This window comes from Hibiscus syriacus, unplaced genomic scaffold (assembly GCF_006381635.1).
Source record: "Hibiscus syriacus cultivar Baekdansim isolate YM2019G1 unplaced genomic scaffold, ASM638163v2 tig00111311_pilon, whole genome shotgun sequence".
Taxonomy (NCBI): Eukaryota; Viridiplantae; Streptophyta; class Magnoliopsida; order Malvales; family Malvaceae; genus Hibiscus; species Hibiscus syriacus.
In genome coordinates, this window is record NW_024063054.1 from 530,807 (window position 1) to 543,570 (window position 12,764).

General features: G+C 33.7%; 1 protein-coding gene across 1 annotated transcript; it reads right to left on the reverse strand.

Annotated features, from left to right (window-relative positions):
- Positions 1 to 5,173: 5,173 nt before the first annotated feature.
- Positions 5,174 to 9,098, reverse strand: LOC120158410 (auxin response factor 2A-like). The gene is made up of 14 exons (XM_039169261.1): positions 9,005 to 9,098; positions 8,721 to 8,819; positions 8,504 to 8,598; positions 8,324 to 8,380; positions 8,073 to 8,231; positions 7,911 to 7,995; positions 7,505 to 7,595; positions 7,097 to 7,261; positions 6,898 to 7,017; positions 6,681 to 6,756; positions 6,436 to 6,604; positions 5,804 to 6,342; positions 5,444 to 5,637; positions 5,174 to 5,359 (listed from the first exon to the last, which is right to left on the reverse strand). The coding sequence occupies exons 1-14, from the start codon at positions 9,096 to 9,098 to the stop codon at positions 5,275 to 5,277; spliced, it is 2,028 nt and encodes a 675-aa protein (XP_039025192.1). The 3' UTR covers positions 5,174 to 5,274.
- Between the last annotated feature and the right edge of the window lie 3,666 nt (positions 9,099 to 12,764).

The following is a 12,764-nucleotide window of genomic DNA, read 5'->3' on the forward strand; positions in this document are numbered from 1 at the left end:
TATATGAGAGCTTACTTTTACATGGGCATGATGGCTTGGCATATCATTTCAGATTCCAAGTTGGGATAATCTTGGTTGACCCCTCCAGCATAATATGTGTGAGGACCGTTGTATACTGTTAGTTCCCATATATTGTTTTTCCTCTTCATTTTTGATACGCGAACCATCCAATTGCATCCGTTTTCGCGTCGGGCACAGTGGCATACATATTTTTCGGTCGTCGATCGGTTGACTCTGGACTGAACAGAATTACGGATATTGTAATTTTTGATAGCCTTCATCGCTTCTTCTTTGCTTGAAAACTCCATGCCTAAAGATAACTCACCATTATTTATTGATGAGTAATATCCATAGTCACCGAGATGAGCATATCCGCAAATTCTGGCCCGTACATTGCACCATAATCAGCTTCATACATGTGTGTAGGAGGGTCAGTTTGTGTCACATTTCCTGAAACTTCATCTACATCATCATCATCGGAGTTGAATTGCGGTGATTATGGGTGAATGAATAGTCTGGTCTCAGCACCATGCTCACGAAGCGGTTCTTCTGGTAGAGATGATGGTTCCTCCATGCGCTCCACATTTAGGTCGAAGAACCTATTACTTGCATGTCTTCCCCTTGAACTAGAAGGCATATCGACATTGAGATCGAAAAAGTTCGCAGTCGAATGCCTTTCCCCGGAGCTTGAAGCCATCGTGTCAAATGGAAACTGCACAGATTGTTGCGTCGATGACATCTCCATATTAAGGTCAAAGAAATTTACAGATGAATGTCTTCCCCTTGAACTGGACGTGGTGTTGCCATACAGATTGTTCGTGGACCCACCTCGGTACATATCGTAAGGAGTTGCGGATGAATGTCTCCCCATTATGGCATTAAAATCATTACACATTACTGTAGTCAGGCTGTCAACTTGATCAACTTGTTCAGCCAGCACATAGTGGGAGCTTAATGATTGACCCCGAACAGTACACACTTGAAAAAAATGTGCATACATCTCAATAGCGGCGTCTGAATAATTACTTTGAGCTTCAACCATCATTTGAACATCATCATTGTTCGAAAGTTCGAACGCTGTATAAGTTAATGGCAACAATGATGTTGAAAATCTGTACTGCAACGACGAAATTCTTCTACTACTTCCAACATGAATCTTCCTCGAAATCTTCGTTATCAGCTCCTCAAGAGTTATATTTCTCTTGAATGATATTTTAACACGCTCATTTGATACGAAAACAACGCCGGTTTCATCTTCTCGAATTTCACCATCATAATAAACAATTGCTGAAAGTCGCGCCATTCTTAGAGTTTAAAAGTGCGGCAATATTATATCTCCAAAAAAAAAATAACTGAAACAAACCTGATTAAATAAATTATATATGAACGAAAATATAACACAATAAATTTTTTACACGTCAACGTAAATAATTTAAATAATATAATTTTATATTATTACCAACACCACAAAACTATTTCGACGTATGCTCCCGCTTTTCAATTTTACAAACATAAAAATTAATTGAAAATAATTAGTATAATATTTTTTCAAATAATGATAATAAACAATAATTATAATTAAAAATATTATAATAAAATTACCTTATAACGAAAAATCGCACGAACTTCTAAATCAAATATGAGAAGATTGCCAGAATTATTTCTCGTTGACGGAATTGTTGTATTAATTTATAAGTTGAGAGGAGATGTGAGAAATTTAACCGACGGAGGAGTGTATTTATAACCATATAAGGCGTGGTACCTGCAGCGCGCTATATGTAATTATTAGATAAAAGATATAGCGCGGACCAGAGACCACGTTAAATATAATTCACCCCTACGTGACGTATAGCGCGGCCCCTGATCCTCGCTATATCCCTACGTGGCGTATAGCGCGAATCAGGGGGCACGCTATACACACGTGTAACCCATGTCAGCGAATAGCGCGGTACAGGGGGCGCACTATACCCAACGTGACGCCAAATCAGCGTATAACGCGGTTCAGGGGGCGCACTTTACTGTTACGGGTGTTAGATCAAGAAATATAATCTGACCGATGTTAGATCGATAAATATACCAATTACCGATGATTTTTCAGAAAATACACCTACCATTTATGTAATTTAATTTTAATTGGGATTTCAATACTCCATAAGATAAAATGGGTATTAATTAAAAGCTTTTAGTACAACAGTGCGTTCATCGAAACATGTATTATTGATATCTGCTACACCAATAACTTCCCGTGCTCCTTTAACACGTAGGCCCCATTGGTACATGTAATTGAAGATTAGGATAAAGTACTTGAAGTTGACATATTAGAAGAATAAAATAATGAATTAAATTTTGGCATGCGAGTCTTTTAGACAAGTCATGGATTTCATGTGCAAAATATTGATATTATTTTGTATTTTAGATAAAATAAAATTAGATATTGGAAAGAAAAAAATGAAAGTAATTAGTCCAGTATTAAAATAGACATTTTAAAGTAGTTTTTTTATAATTTTTAAAATAGATTTAATTAAATGATCATTTTACTAGTCGAAATGCACTCTATCTTATCATATAAAAATTCATAAAATTCTTTTACCATACCTAACATATTGTATACGTGTATGAATATCACTCAACGTTGTCGTTTTTGTTATTAGTTTTATGTATAGACTTTTCAAAATTACAAATTAAGAAAGTAGTTAGATTTTACATCAATGGATGTAACAGTGGTTAAGGGACCAACTTTCAAAATTACATATATTAACCGAGCTTTATTCAATTCGATTAATATTTTTAAAAGAAGTTCGATTCAATTAATGGTTAAAAAACTTCAATTAGTGATAATTCGATTATGATAATTCGATTCGGTCGGTGGCCGAATTAACTGTTTGAACACCTCTATATATAAGACTAGGGACATCAAATGGAAGACTAGTACAAAATATTACTCCAAACACAACACTTATTATAGTACTAACTAAACGGATCGATGGAGCAGTAGCGAATTCATGAAGAAGAAAAAAACAGTCCAAAATTTTAATATCAAATTCTTTAAATTAAAAAATGTGTAATTTTTATTTTATTTTTTCATTCCATATAATATATTAAATTAAATTGAATATTTTTTCCAAAACGATGAGTATCAGAGTATGCAATTATTCCTTTTGGGAGCTGCATCCATCGGCCCCTTGGATAGGATGTTAGAATAGTTACATTTCTTAAAAAATTAAATTTTATATTTTTTTTAATTGATAATTTAATTTTATATTCCTAAAATTTATGATTTGATAATCCTTAAATTTTTAGTATAACTTTTCAAATATTTACACTTGTAAAATGGAGATGTATAAAGAAAGACAACCTAATATAAGGCTAAGAAAATACGCTATCGAAATGTTAATATTTTTTAAAATTTACGGTAGAACTCTATCTAAAATGTTATTTTTCTACCGAAAATGTTAATATAAAAAATATTCATTTTAGGTAGCGAAATTAACATTTCCAGTAGAAAAAAAAATAACATTTTAAGTAGCACTCTAACTAAAATGTTAAAAAAATATTAACATTTCCGATAGTTTCTTTTCTTAACCTTATATTAAGCTGCAATAAAACATAACTACCCCTGTAAAATCTTATTTCCTTGTTAATGAACAAACAAAGGCTTAAATGCACCATTGCTCCTTAAAGTATGTTATTTGTATCGAATTATCCCCTAAAATATTTTTCGGGACGTTTTGTCTCATGAAGTTTAAATCGTTTCTTCATTTGCCCCAAATTGTTAACTCTGTAAAAAATAACATGTGTAAATTACATATTAAGTCACTCAACTATTTGTACAGTTCTATTTTTGTCACCCAATTATTTTTTCTTTCAAAATAATCACTAAATTTAAGTTTTTGTTCCATTTTCGTCACCTAATTCGATTCAATTTATTTTTAAAAAAATTTGTAACATATAATAATTCATTTATATCACATTTTTTTTTACTCGACTTATACATTTACTTTATAATAATAAATAAGAAACAACATATTAAGTTGTTTGTACTTGAAATTTTAATAAAAGAAATATTAATGTTAAATTAAAATATAGTAAATATTTTAAGAAATAAAAACATGAACGGATCATTATTCATTTGTAAATGTATCTGTTTAGTAAAATTTAAATGTCATATTTCAAATCGGACTAATTCTAAATAAGTAAAATAGGGGAGAAAATAAATGTTAGTTACTAAATTTATAATATACCCATAATTTACCTAGAAACGACCAAGATGGTTGGAAATCAAATCAGTGAGTGAACTAAAATCCAAACTCGGTTATGTAATAGTGAACTAAAATATCGGTCATGTAAGAATTTAAAAATTTCAGGACAACGACGGATTGTAATATAACATCAAACAAGATTAAATAAAATATGTGACTAAGAAACTTGAAAATGTTTTAGTCAAATGGAGAAATGAAAAAAAAAATCGAAATGAAATATTGTTTAATAATAAATTAAGTGTAGATGACAATTATTATCTTTATTTAATCTTGTAATTTGATATACGAACTTACCAACTCGATTATTAATATTATTAGGGACGATGATGTTTTGATGTATAATTGCAAACGTCATTGAAAAATGTACATACATAATAGTTATTAAAATATTTCATTTCTTAAAATAATTACGATATTTTAATTTAACATTTAATATTTATTTTATTAATATTACAAGTAAAAAAAGAACCATGAAAATAGTTGAATAATTAAATATACAATTTACACATACTATTTTTAAGGTTTGGGTCAAACGTATAATAGATGTATATTTTTATTTGAGTTAAAAATTAATAAAGTATTGATAATTTAACAAGTTCAAAAACATGATCGTTGCTGGTGTCTGATGGCCTTGATCTGTGGTCCCTTGGCTCTGCGACTCAAAAATCTATAATTGACTATTGAGCCAATGAAAAAACAAAACCCTTTAATAGATCAACTGTTTTACTGGGCCCTGACAACTGACCAAAAATGATCCGGTCTCAAAACGCTCTATACTAGAGGTCATCTGTTGTCGGTGCTTGTAATTTACCATGCGAATAAATGTGCCAAAGAGCATCAGATTTAACATAGATATGCATATGAATTAAACATATCACACGCTATTACAGGAAGGACATTGCCTTGTACTAGCATTCATAGATTTCTCTTTAGAAACAACAAATAAGTTTTAGTTCATACGGTTCGCACCTATTGACATTTCTTCCACTACAGATGAGACTAATGGAAAAGCCTTTCAGCATAAGGCCATTGGCGAGATGTTGAATTCGGATTCTTCCTTTGGACTGATGAGCATCCTTCGGACCTCGTACTGAAATCTCCTGTAATTGTAATTAGATTTGGTTAAATATCATACAAGAGGATAGAATGATGAAATGTGTCCTTTGGTTAGTTTTGTACTTAACTGCCAAGGGTAGTGATCTCCGATCATCATCATGTCACCTTCATTATCGGTATAGGTTACATTCCAGCCACTGCTTCCATCAAACAGTCGTCCTTTAAAATCAAACATGCGGTCGAGCTCACCTACGAGCTCTTTATATCCATTGAATCGAGTGAGATCAACTGATCTTCCGAGTGCAGTCCCGTACTTGAGTACCTATAAGAGAAAGGAATGTTCTCAGGACCAACTTGCAGGAACAATCAATTTAACAATAATTCAGCCTGCCAAAATGAAAAATATGGAGTAAACGGTCTACTATTGCCAACTTCGTATATCATCGTTAGACAATCGATTTGCAATTCAACTTAGAAGGTACCGGTACCTTGGTGCAACTTCGATTACTAACAGAGCAAGATGTGCCCTTAGAAGGTTCTGAAACTGTTGACTGAGATGTTGGAGGAATAGAACAAAGACTTTCAAGCTCACTTGAAGTGAAATGTTGTGGTGAAGGGGGCTGTGGTGGACCGACCATTAAATTTACTCCAAAAAGCATGTATGAATGATCACCATTTGGTTCACACGATGAAGTTTGAGAATTGACATTTGGAACTGAATTTTTTTTGCTAGCAAGAACATCTTCATGAACTCTGTCATTGGTGAATGTTGGGAGCCAACTGTTATGTAAGCCAAAACTTGCTACGTCACCAGAAAAGATGGATTTGCCACAGACCGGAATCTGAATCTCTCGTCGGTTCTGCATCTGCTGTTGCATTGAGGCCCAACCGTGATTTAGCGGGAGATCATGTGGTATTGGTTGTCTTAGTGCACCGGATTGATTACCATCTGTGTCACTATCTTCTTGACCTTGCAAGAACCCTGAGATACTTTGAGATTCATGATTAATTGAATCGTGCCACATGCCTGGTTAGGAAGAAATTATGATCAGAATCTACAAATTCCAGATTCCTCCTTAAAAGTATAAGCAGAATCCAGACACCGAGTATAGTTACCGACCATCGGTTGGCAGGCTAGAAAACTCAGACGACGGTGAATCATCAGTACGAGCCTTCTTTCGGTTATGCAGAATGTAAAGTTTCTTCTTAGTGAATCCCATTGGTTCTACGTTCCAAGGACAAACTCTTTCAGGAAGCAAAATTGCACCTGTTCTGGGATCCCATTGCGCCTAAGAAATTGTGGAACCAAAATTGTATTATCATCCAAAGGTCTTGCAATCATGGATTTAAAAGAACAAATGTTACCTTCAGACATCTCCATTCAGAATTAGGCCACCTAATATGATCGGTATCTTCAATACTTACAATGGTGCCGGAAGCTCTGGTTTTGAGAAGAGTACAGTAGGTTAAAGAGAACTAGGAAACACCGACAAAGAAACAAATTGAACTTGTAGTACTATGCATGAAGTTCCACGAAAGATTATTAATAAACTCATACACACCAATGATAGGGTGGTCTCACCTTTGTTCCCCACATTCTTCTCCATCAAATTGCATCCTAAATCTTGTCGTGACGGAGTAATCAATTCGAGCTGACTTCATATACTGATCAATTGAGATGATAAATTCAGACGATCCTGACCTGCAAAGATGCAAGAATGAATGTCTTGCTCATTTAGCTCCAGTGTGACAAGTTTCCTATAGAATTTATTATAACTTACCAAGGACGGTGGTAGACAGTAAACATGCTTCTGGTAGAAAAGGCATGGAAAGCACTTGCCAATATGCCAAGTTGCATGCTATGACCAGATATGATGGATGTTGACGTACGGCTCGGCACCTTCGTTGCTCGGCGAATTCCTACTCGAAGTTCTCCATTTTCCCTTCTAGATAACATTCAATTTCCTTTAATTATTCGGTTTATTCATCATTTAGTACATAGCATACACTACAGAAACAACATTCCAGAAAAGAAAAAAATTCCAACATAACTTCGAAAAGCCTATGTAGATGAAACGTTGAAACATATGTATGTATGTCTATGCCTATGTGGAACACAAAAGAGAAGCTTGTGCAGAAAAGTAGACATTTTTTCTTTCTTTCCAGGAATTGGAAGAGAGAAACAAAACCTAAGAAAGATACATGTATCCCCGGCAATGAGCTTTTTCGAACTCAGAAACGTACTCCAACCGCTGGTAAGCAAGTGCCTTTTTGGCTGACCTGCATTCGATTGAGATCGAAGTCCATAAGGAAACAAAGACTAGTATAGAATAATCCTGTTTTACATGAACATTAGTACATTAGGATATTAGGACAAACTACACTTCCTATAACTTACAGCATCTGAATTTCATTAGCAATAAACTAAGGGCTCTTAAGTTAGGATTTCAATAACCATGGAACTCTACCAAGGTAATTGACTTATTTTACGTGGAGCATGTGGATGTTCCAGAAACGTCTATAATTAGTTTCTTGGCGCAATCATCTGGTCATGTTAATGCTTAAATTATCCCAACTTTAAATGTAGTAAGGTACCACGGAAGATATGTCGAAAGCGCCACTTGGAACCATGCAAGTCCTTTGCAACCAATTCCTGCTGTGGGGTTTGCTGGGACATGTCCTGCAACAAGTGATTCGAATTTTCAAAAGCATTCTATTTCGAACATGACTGCACCAATCTCACATAAAGATACTAACCAGGAGCGGAAGACACCCCTCATCAGCGAGTCGCTTTGGGATAGAGAATCCGCCATGTGTGCTCGTATCAGATGGAGTGAGTTTCTTACTAAAGAACTGCGGATAAGCTTTTCGGGGTAAAGATCGATAATTCATACGCTCCAAAGCTTGCACATCTTGCTATTTAAGGTAGAAAAGCAAATTAATGATACATACATACATACATACAGCAATTAATGAAAACAAATAATCTCAACATCTCAATGTCTAACCTCCGCGTCTGGAAGCAGAGTTATTTGTGCAAAGACCTCATCTGTGCAGTGTTCAACCTGAAACGCGGCAACGAGGAATAAAAAACAACTTATAATGAGCTTTATATGGTAATCTCCTGAAAGTGTAACACTGTCCATTAATCCAATCGAAGTCACTAGGAAACAATAAATAGTGGATACCTTCAGATGAACATGAATCACGCTGCAAAGGATCTTAGAAGGCAATTGTAGATGGGCATTTCCATTGTCCCATCTTGATTCATGCATGCATCCACCTGTATATCAAAAGCTCAATCATCAAACAGACGAATACACAAGCAAAATGATTGTCTTCTTGTAAAAGGATTTGCTTAAACAGATAAAGAAAAATGGAAGTATAGAACCTGTTCCATGTGACCTTGAGGGAAATATAGAACCTTTTCTCCGACGCGTGGCACATAAACACAAGGACCGGCGCATGCATGCCAGAGTTCATCATAGAGATCATTTCTTCCTCCTGATTTCACAACAAAATCAAACCGTAAACTAAATTTTTTTTTTTTACAACGGATACAGTTCTGATTATCGATGGTGAACAAAATCGAAACTTGTATGAAGAACAATTGTCCATGCTTGATAAACAAGTGTTGGACTGTACAGATAAGTACATAAAACTCAAATTTAAAGAGACTGATAAAAAACCTTGATTGTTGGGAGAAGGCAAGCCATCAACGTCCGTACGTCTTCTGCGGTGAAAAGGAACATCTCCCTTCAGACCATTCCGTTCACCGTCCATTTATCTTCCACTTTTTCTCTGATCTTCTTCCTTGAACTCAAAAGATGGAGTTCATATATGAAAAAAAAGGAACAAGCTCCTTTCCCAGAACAAGGAACGGGAAGCAGCAATTAAAACGAGAGAGGAAAAAGGCAGAGGGAAAAATGAAAAATGACAAAAACGTTAGACTAAAAAGGAGTCCTCGAGGGTCGAGAATCAGGAGACTCGGCCGTTTCACCATAGAAACAACCCGGCTCCTTCTAGGATCTCTGTTAACGAGTTCTTTTGTAATGATTAATACTTCGAAAACGTTTTTATCGATTGCCCAAAGTGCATGCAATGGAAGAGAAGACAAAAAGGTGACAGTTTTGAAGATACATTGTCATTATTTCCTGTTAAAAGCAACTTGAAGACACGTCTATCAAGTTTAAACCTTTTAGTACACTGAGCCTGTCTTGCATTTCATGTCTTATCTCTAATCTTATTGTCTGAATAATTAGAGATGCTGTTTTTTTCTTATGTTTTTATATTGATCCTGGCGATTTTTGCTACTCTATGCACCGAGATATCCTAGGTGTTTTCTCATTACTCTCACTAACATATGATTATACTGAAATATTTAAATTGTACAACGAATTTAGTTGACAATTATACATTAATGTATATGTGAATCACATGCTTTCATTGTGATTTACGGGGGTGGGGATCAGTGGACCACGTCCTTGGTTTGTTGTCTACATGGTGGGGTTGTCTTTCTTAAACGTCCCTTTGAAGAATATAGGTGGCTCAACCTATTTTCATTCATGTATGTGTTCAATGTTGATTTGTTATATGCATCAACCGGGTTGGTATTCATCTCAAATATTCAAAAGTTATATCAGATTAAACTTATAAATAATGACGAGTATAAAATACAGTAAATTGATATAAATTTATAAATAATAAAATTATTGTAATAAAAAATGTTACTAAGAATATAACTCTTTAAAGTAAGTTGGATAATATTTTAAATTTAAATTGAATATATTACGTTGTCCATAATAAATCATGTCAATTATGCAGTATTCTTATCACAATATAATATTCAGTTATAACTAAAATTATTACTGATTATATAAAATTTTAAAACGGAAGAAGATATATTTTAAACTAGACTTAAAGTAAAAATAAGATCTTAACCTTAAATTATGTATCTTTTGTTTTAAGCACCTAAACTATATTCTGATCAAACTAAGTACTTAAACTATATATTTAATAATTTTAAGTCCCATTTTTTCACTTAGAAAAATATTTTTGACCAATAAGATGTTGACACGTCATATAAAATTAGCTACTTATTTTGACCAAAAAATAATATAAGGGCTTGAAGCGAAAAAGAGATATTTTAGGGATTTATTTTGATCAAAAAATAGTTTAGGTACTTAAAGTGGTTATATATAATAGTTTAAGGACTTATTTTGACAAAAAATAGTTTAGAGATCTAAAGCATAAATGGAATGTAGTTTAGGGATTTTTTTTATAGTTTAAGCCTTTAAAATAAAACTCGCCTTAAATTAATGTTAAAGTTAGTCCAGTGCACATTACACCTACCCGCAAACAAGTTGTATACATTTTAGCAAATAAGTGCAAGGTTTTTTTTTGGTTTGGGCAGTAATGGGAAAGCGAAAGGATAATCAGGTTCAGCTATTTACAGCGGTGAAAACGACACGTCTGAAAGTCGATAAACCTGTTGGAAAATCAATATCAAAGGCGTGGCAGGTGAGACGACAAAAGGACGGTTTTCTCGTTCATTGTTTCGCGGTCTTCTTCGTTAAACTCCCGTTGACCGGTTGCTAATATCTGATAACGCCGTAACCCTGGGTTTTGAACGGCAGACAGTGGCTGCCATGAAACAGGAGTTTATCTCAGGAAAAACGAATTAATATATGGCTAAAAAATGACGTGGCTGAAAATTTAATAAGATACTTAACAAAATTGGTCAAACGCTACCGAAAATGTTAATAATATTGTAAGTGGAAAATATGAAGAAATATTAAAATTTTTGGCAACCGACAAACTTTACTTATCGGTAGGTATCGATATCGTGCACAGAAGTATCGATATATATGGTAATAAAAAAGAAAATGATGAAAACCAATTAAAAGTAGACATGTATCGATATTTTTATAAGAATATGTATAAAAGTATCGATACTTTAGTAATTTAAAAGAATTGCAATAAAAGTACCTAAAAAGTATTGATACCTTACACACATATATTGATACATGACAATATAACATAATGAAATTTGACAAATTCAATTTTAATTTGACAAGACAAGTAAAGAATTTGACTAAACCGATTAAAAATTGACAAAACCAGTTGAAATTTGACAAAATCGGTTTCAATTTGAGAAAACCAGTAAAGAACTACTGGAATTCTTGAAATTTATATCGATACGTTTATATGTATCAAAGTATCGGTATTGTAGGAATTTAAAAGAAATGTAAAAAGGAAAACGTCTCGAAAGTATCGATATTTTACACACATGTATCAATACATGAAAATATAACAAGTTGAAGTTTGACAAAACCGGTTTCAATTTGACAAAACTGGTAAAGAGTTACTTTTATAAGTATATGCACCAAAGTATCGGTACTTTAGGAATTTAAAAGAATTGCAATAATAGCGTCTATAAAGTATTGATATCTTAGACACATGTATCAATACATGACAATATAACAGATTGAAATTTGACAAACGAGTTTCAATTTGACAAAACCGATAAAGCACTACCATATATGTTGACGGTATCGATACTGTTAGGATTTTCGGAAGCTCGAATCGACAACCGGAACGATTTGCAAAGAGGGGTCGAAAGGAGTAAGGAGATTAAAAGATAGAGAATTGCACAACGATTTATAGTGGTTCGACTTTCTTAACCAAAGTCTACGTCCACTACCTTAGCTCCTCACCAAGGATTTTCCAACAAATTCACTAATTTGTTCTTTCTTTTGAGGATAAAGAGTAACCTTACAAACTCCCTAGTTTTTACGGGCTAAACTAGAACCTTTCCCTAGCTTTTACACGAGATTAGCTAGAACATTTCCCCTTTACAACAGGATAAGAAATATAATAAACAAGAAAACCTCTCTAAGGTAGGTGTTTACAAGAATTAAGCTCACAATAACAAAATATTTACAAGAGAAAGATGAAATAAGAATGAAAAACTCTTCTCTTGTGTTTGATTGCTTGGATAATTGTTCTCTTATTTCTTCAAGTGTCATTAGCTTGTATTTTTAGCTTGAAATGTGTATGAAGTCGTATATAGCTGTTGGCCAGTTGTGCCTTCAATTCTTCAATATGATCATTGTTGGGTCATGCAACCAACATGTCATCCACATACAACAGTAATATAACAAAATCGTTATCACCAAACCTCTTGAAATAAGCACAAGGGTCTGCATTAAGTTTGTTATATCCAATGCACATAATGAAGGAATCAAATCTCTTATACCAACACCTGGACACTTGCTTTAGACCGTACAGAGATTTGTTCAACCTGTAAACCAAGTTCTTCTTTTCTTCTTCTTCAAAACCTTCAGACTGGAGCATATAAATCTCTTCTTCAATATTTCCATGAAGAAAAATTGTTTTAATATCTATCTGCTCTAAATGTAAGTTCAATGTAGCAAACATTGTCAAGAC

Coding starts and splice junctions, on each gene's coding strand:
- LOC120158410 (XM_039169261.1), bottom strand. CDS start 9,098: ATGGACGGTGAACGGAATGGTCTGAAGGGAGATGTTCCTTTTCACCGC. Junction 8,381..8,503: donor TGATTCATGTTCATCTGAAG/GTATCCACTATT, acceptor GCCGCGTTTCAG/GTTGAACACTGCACAGATGA. Junction 6,757..6,897: donor GAAGAATGTGGGGAACAAAG/GTGAGACCACCC, acceptor TCTCAAAACCAG/AGCTTCCGGCACCATTGTAA.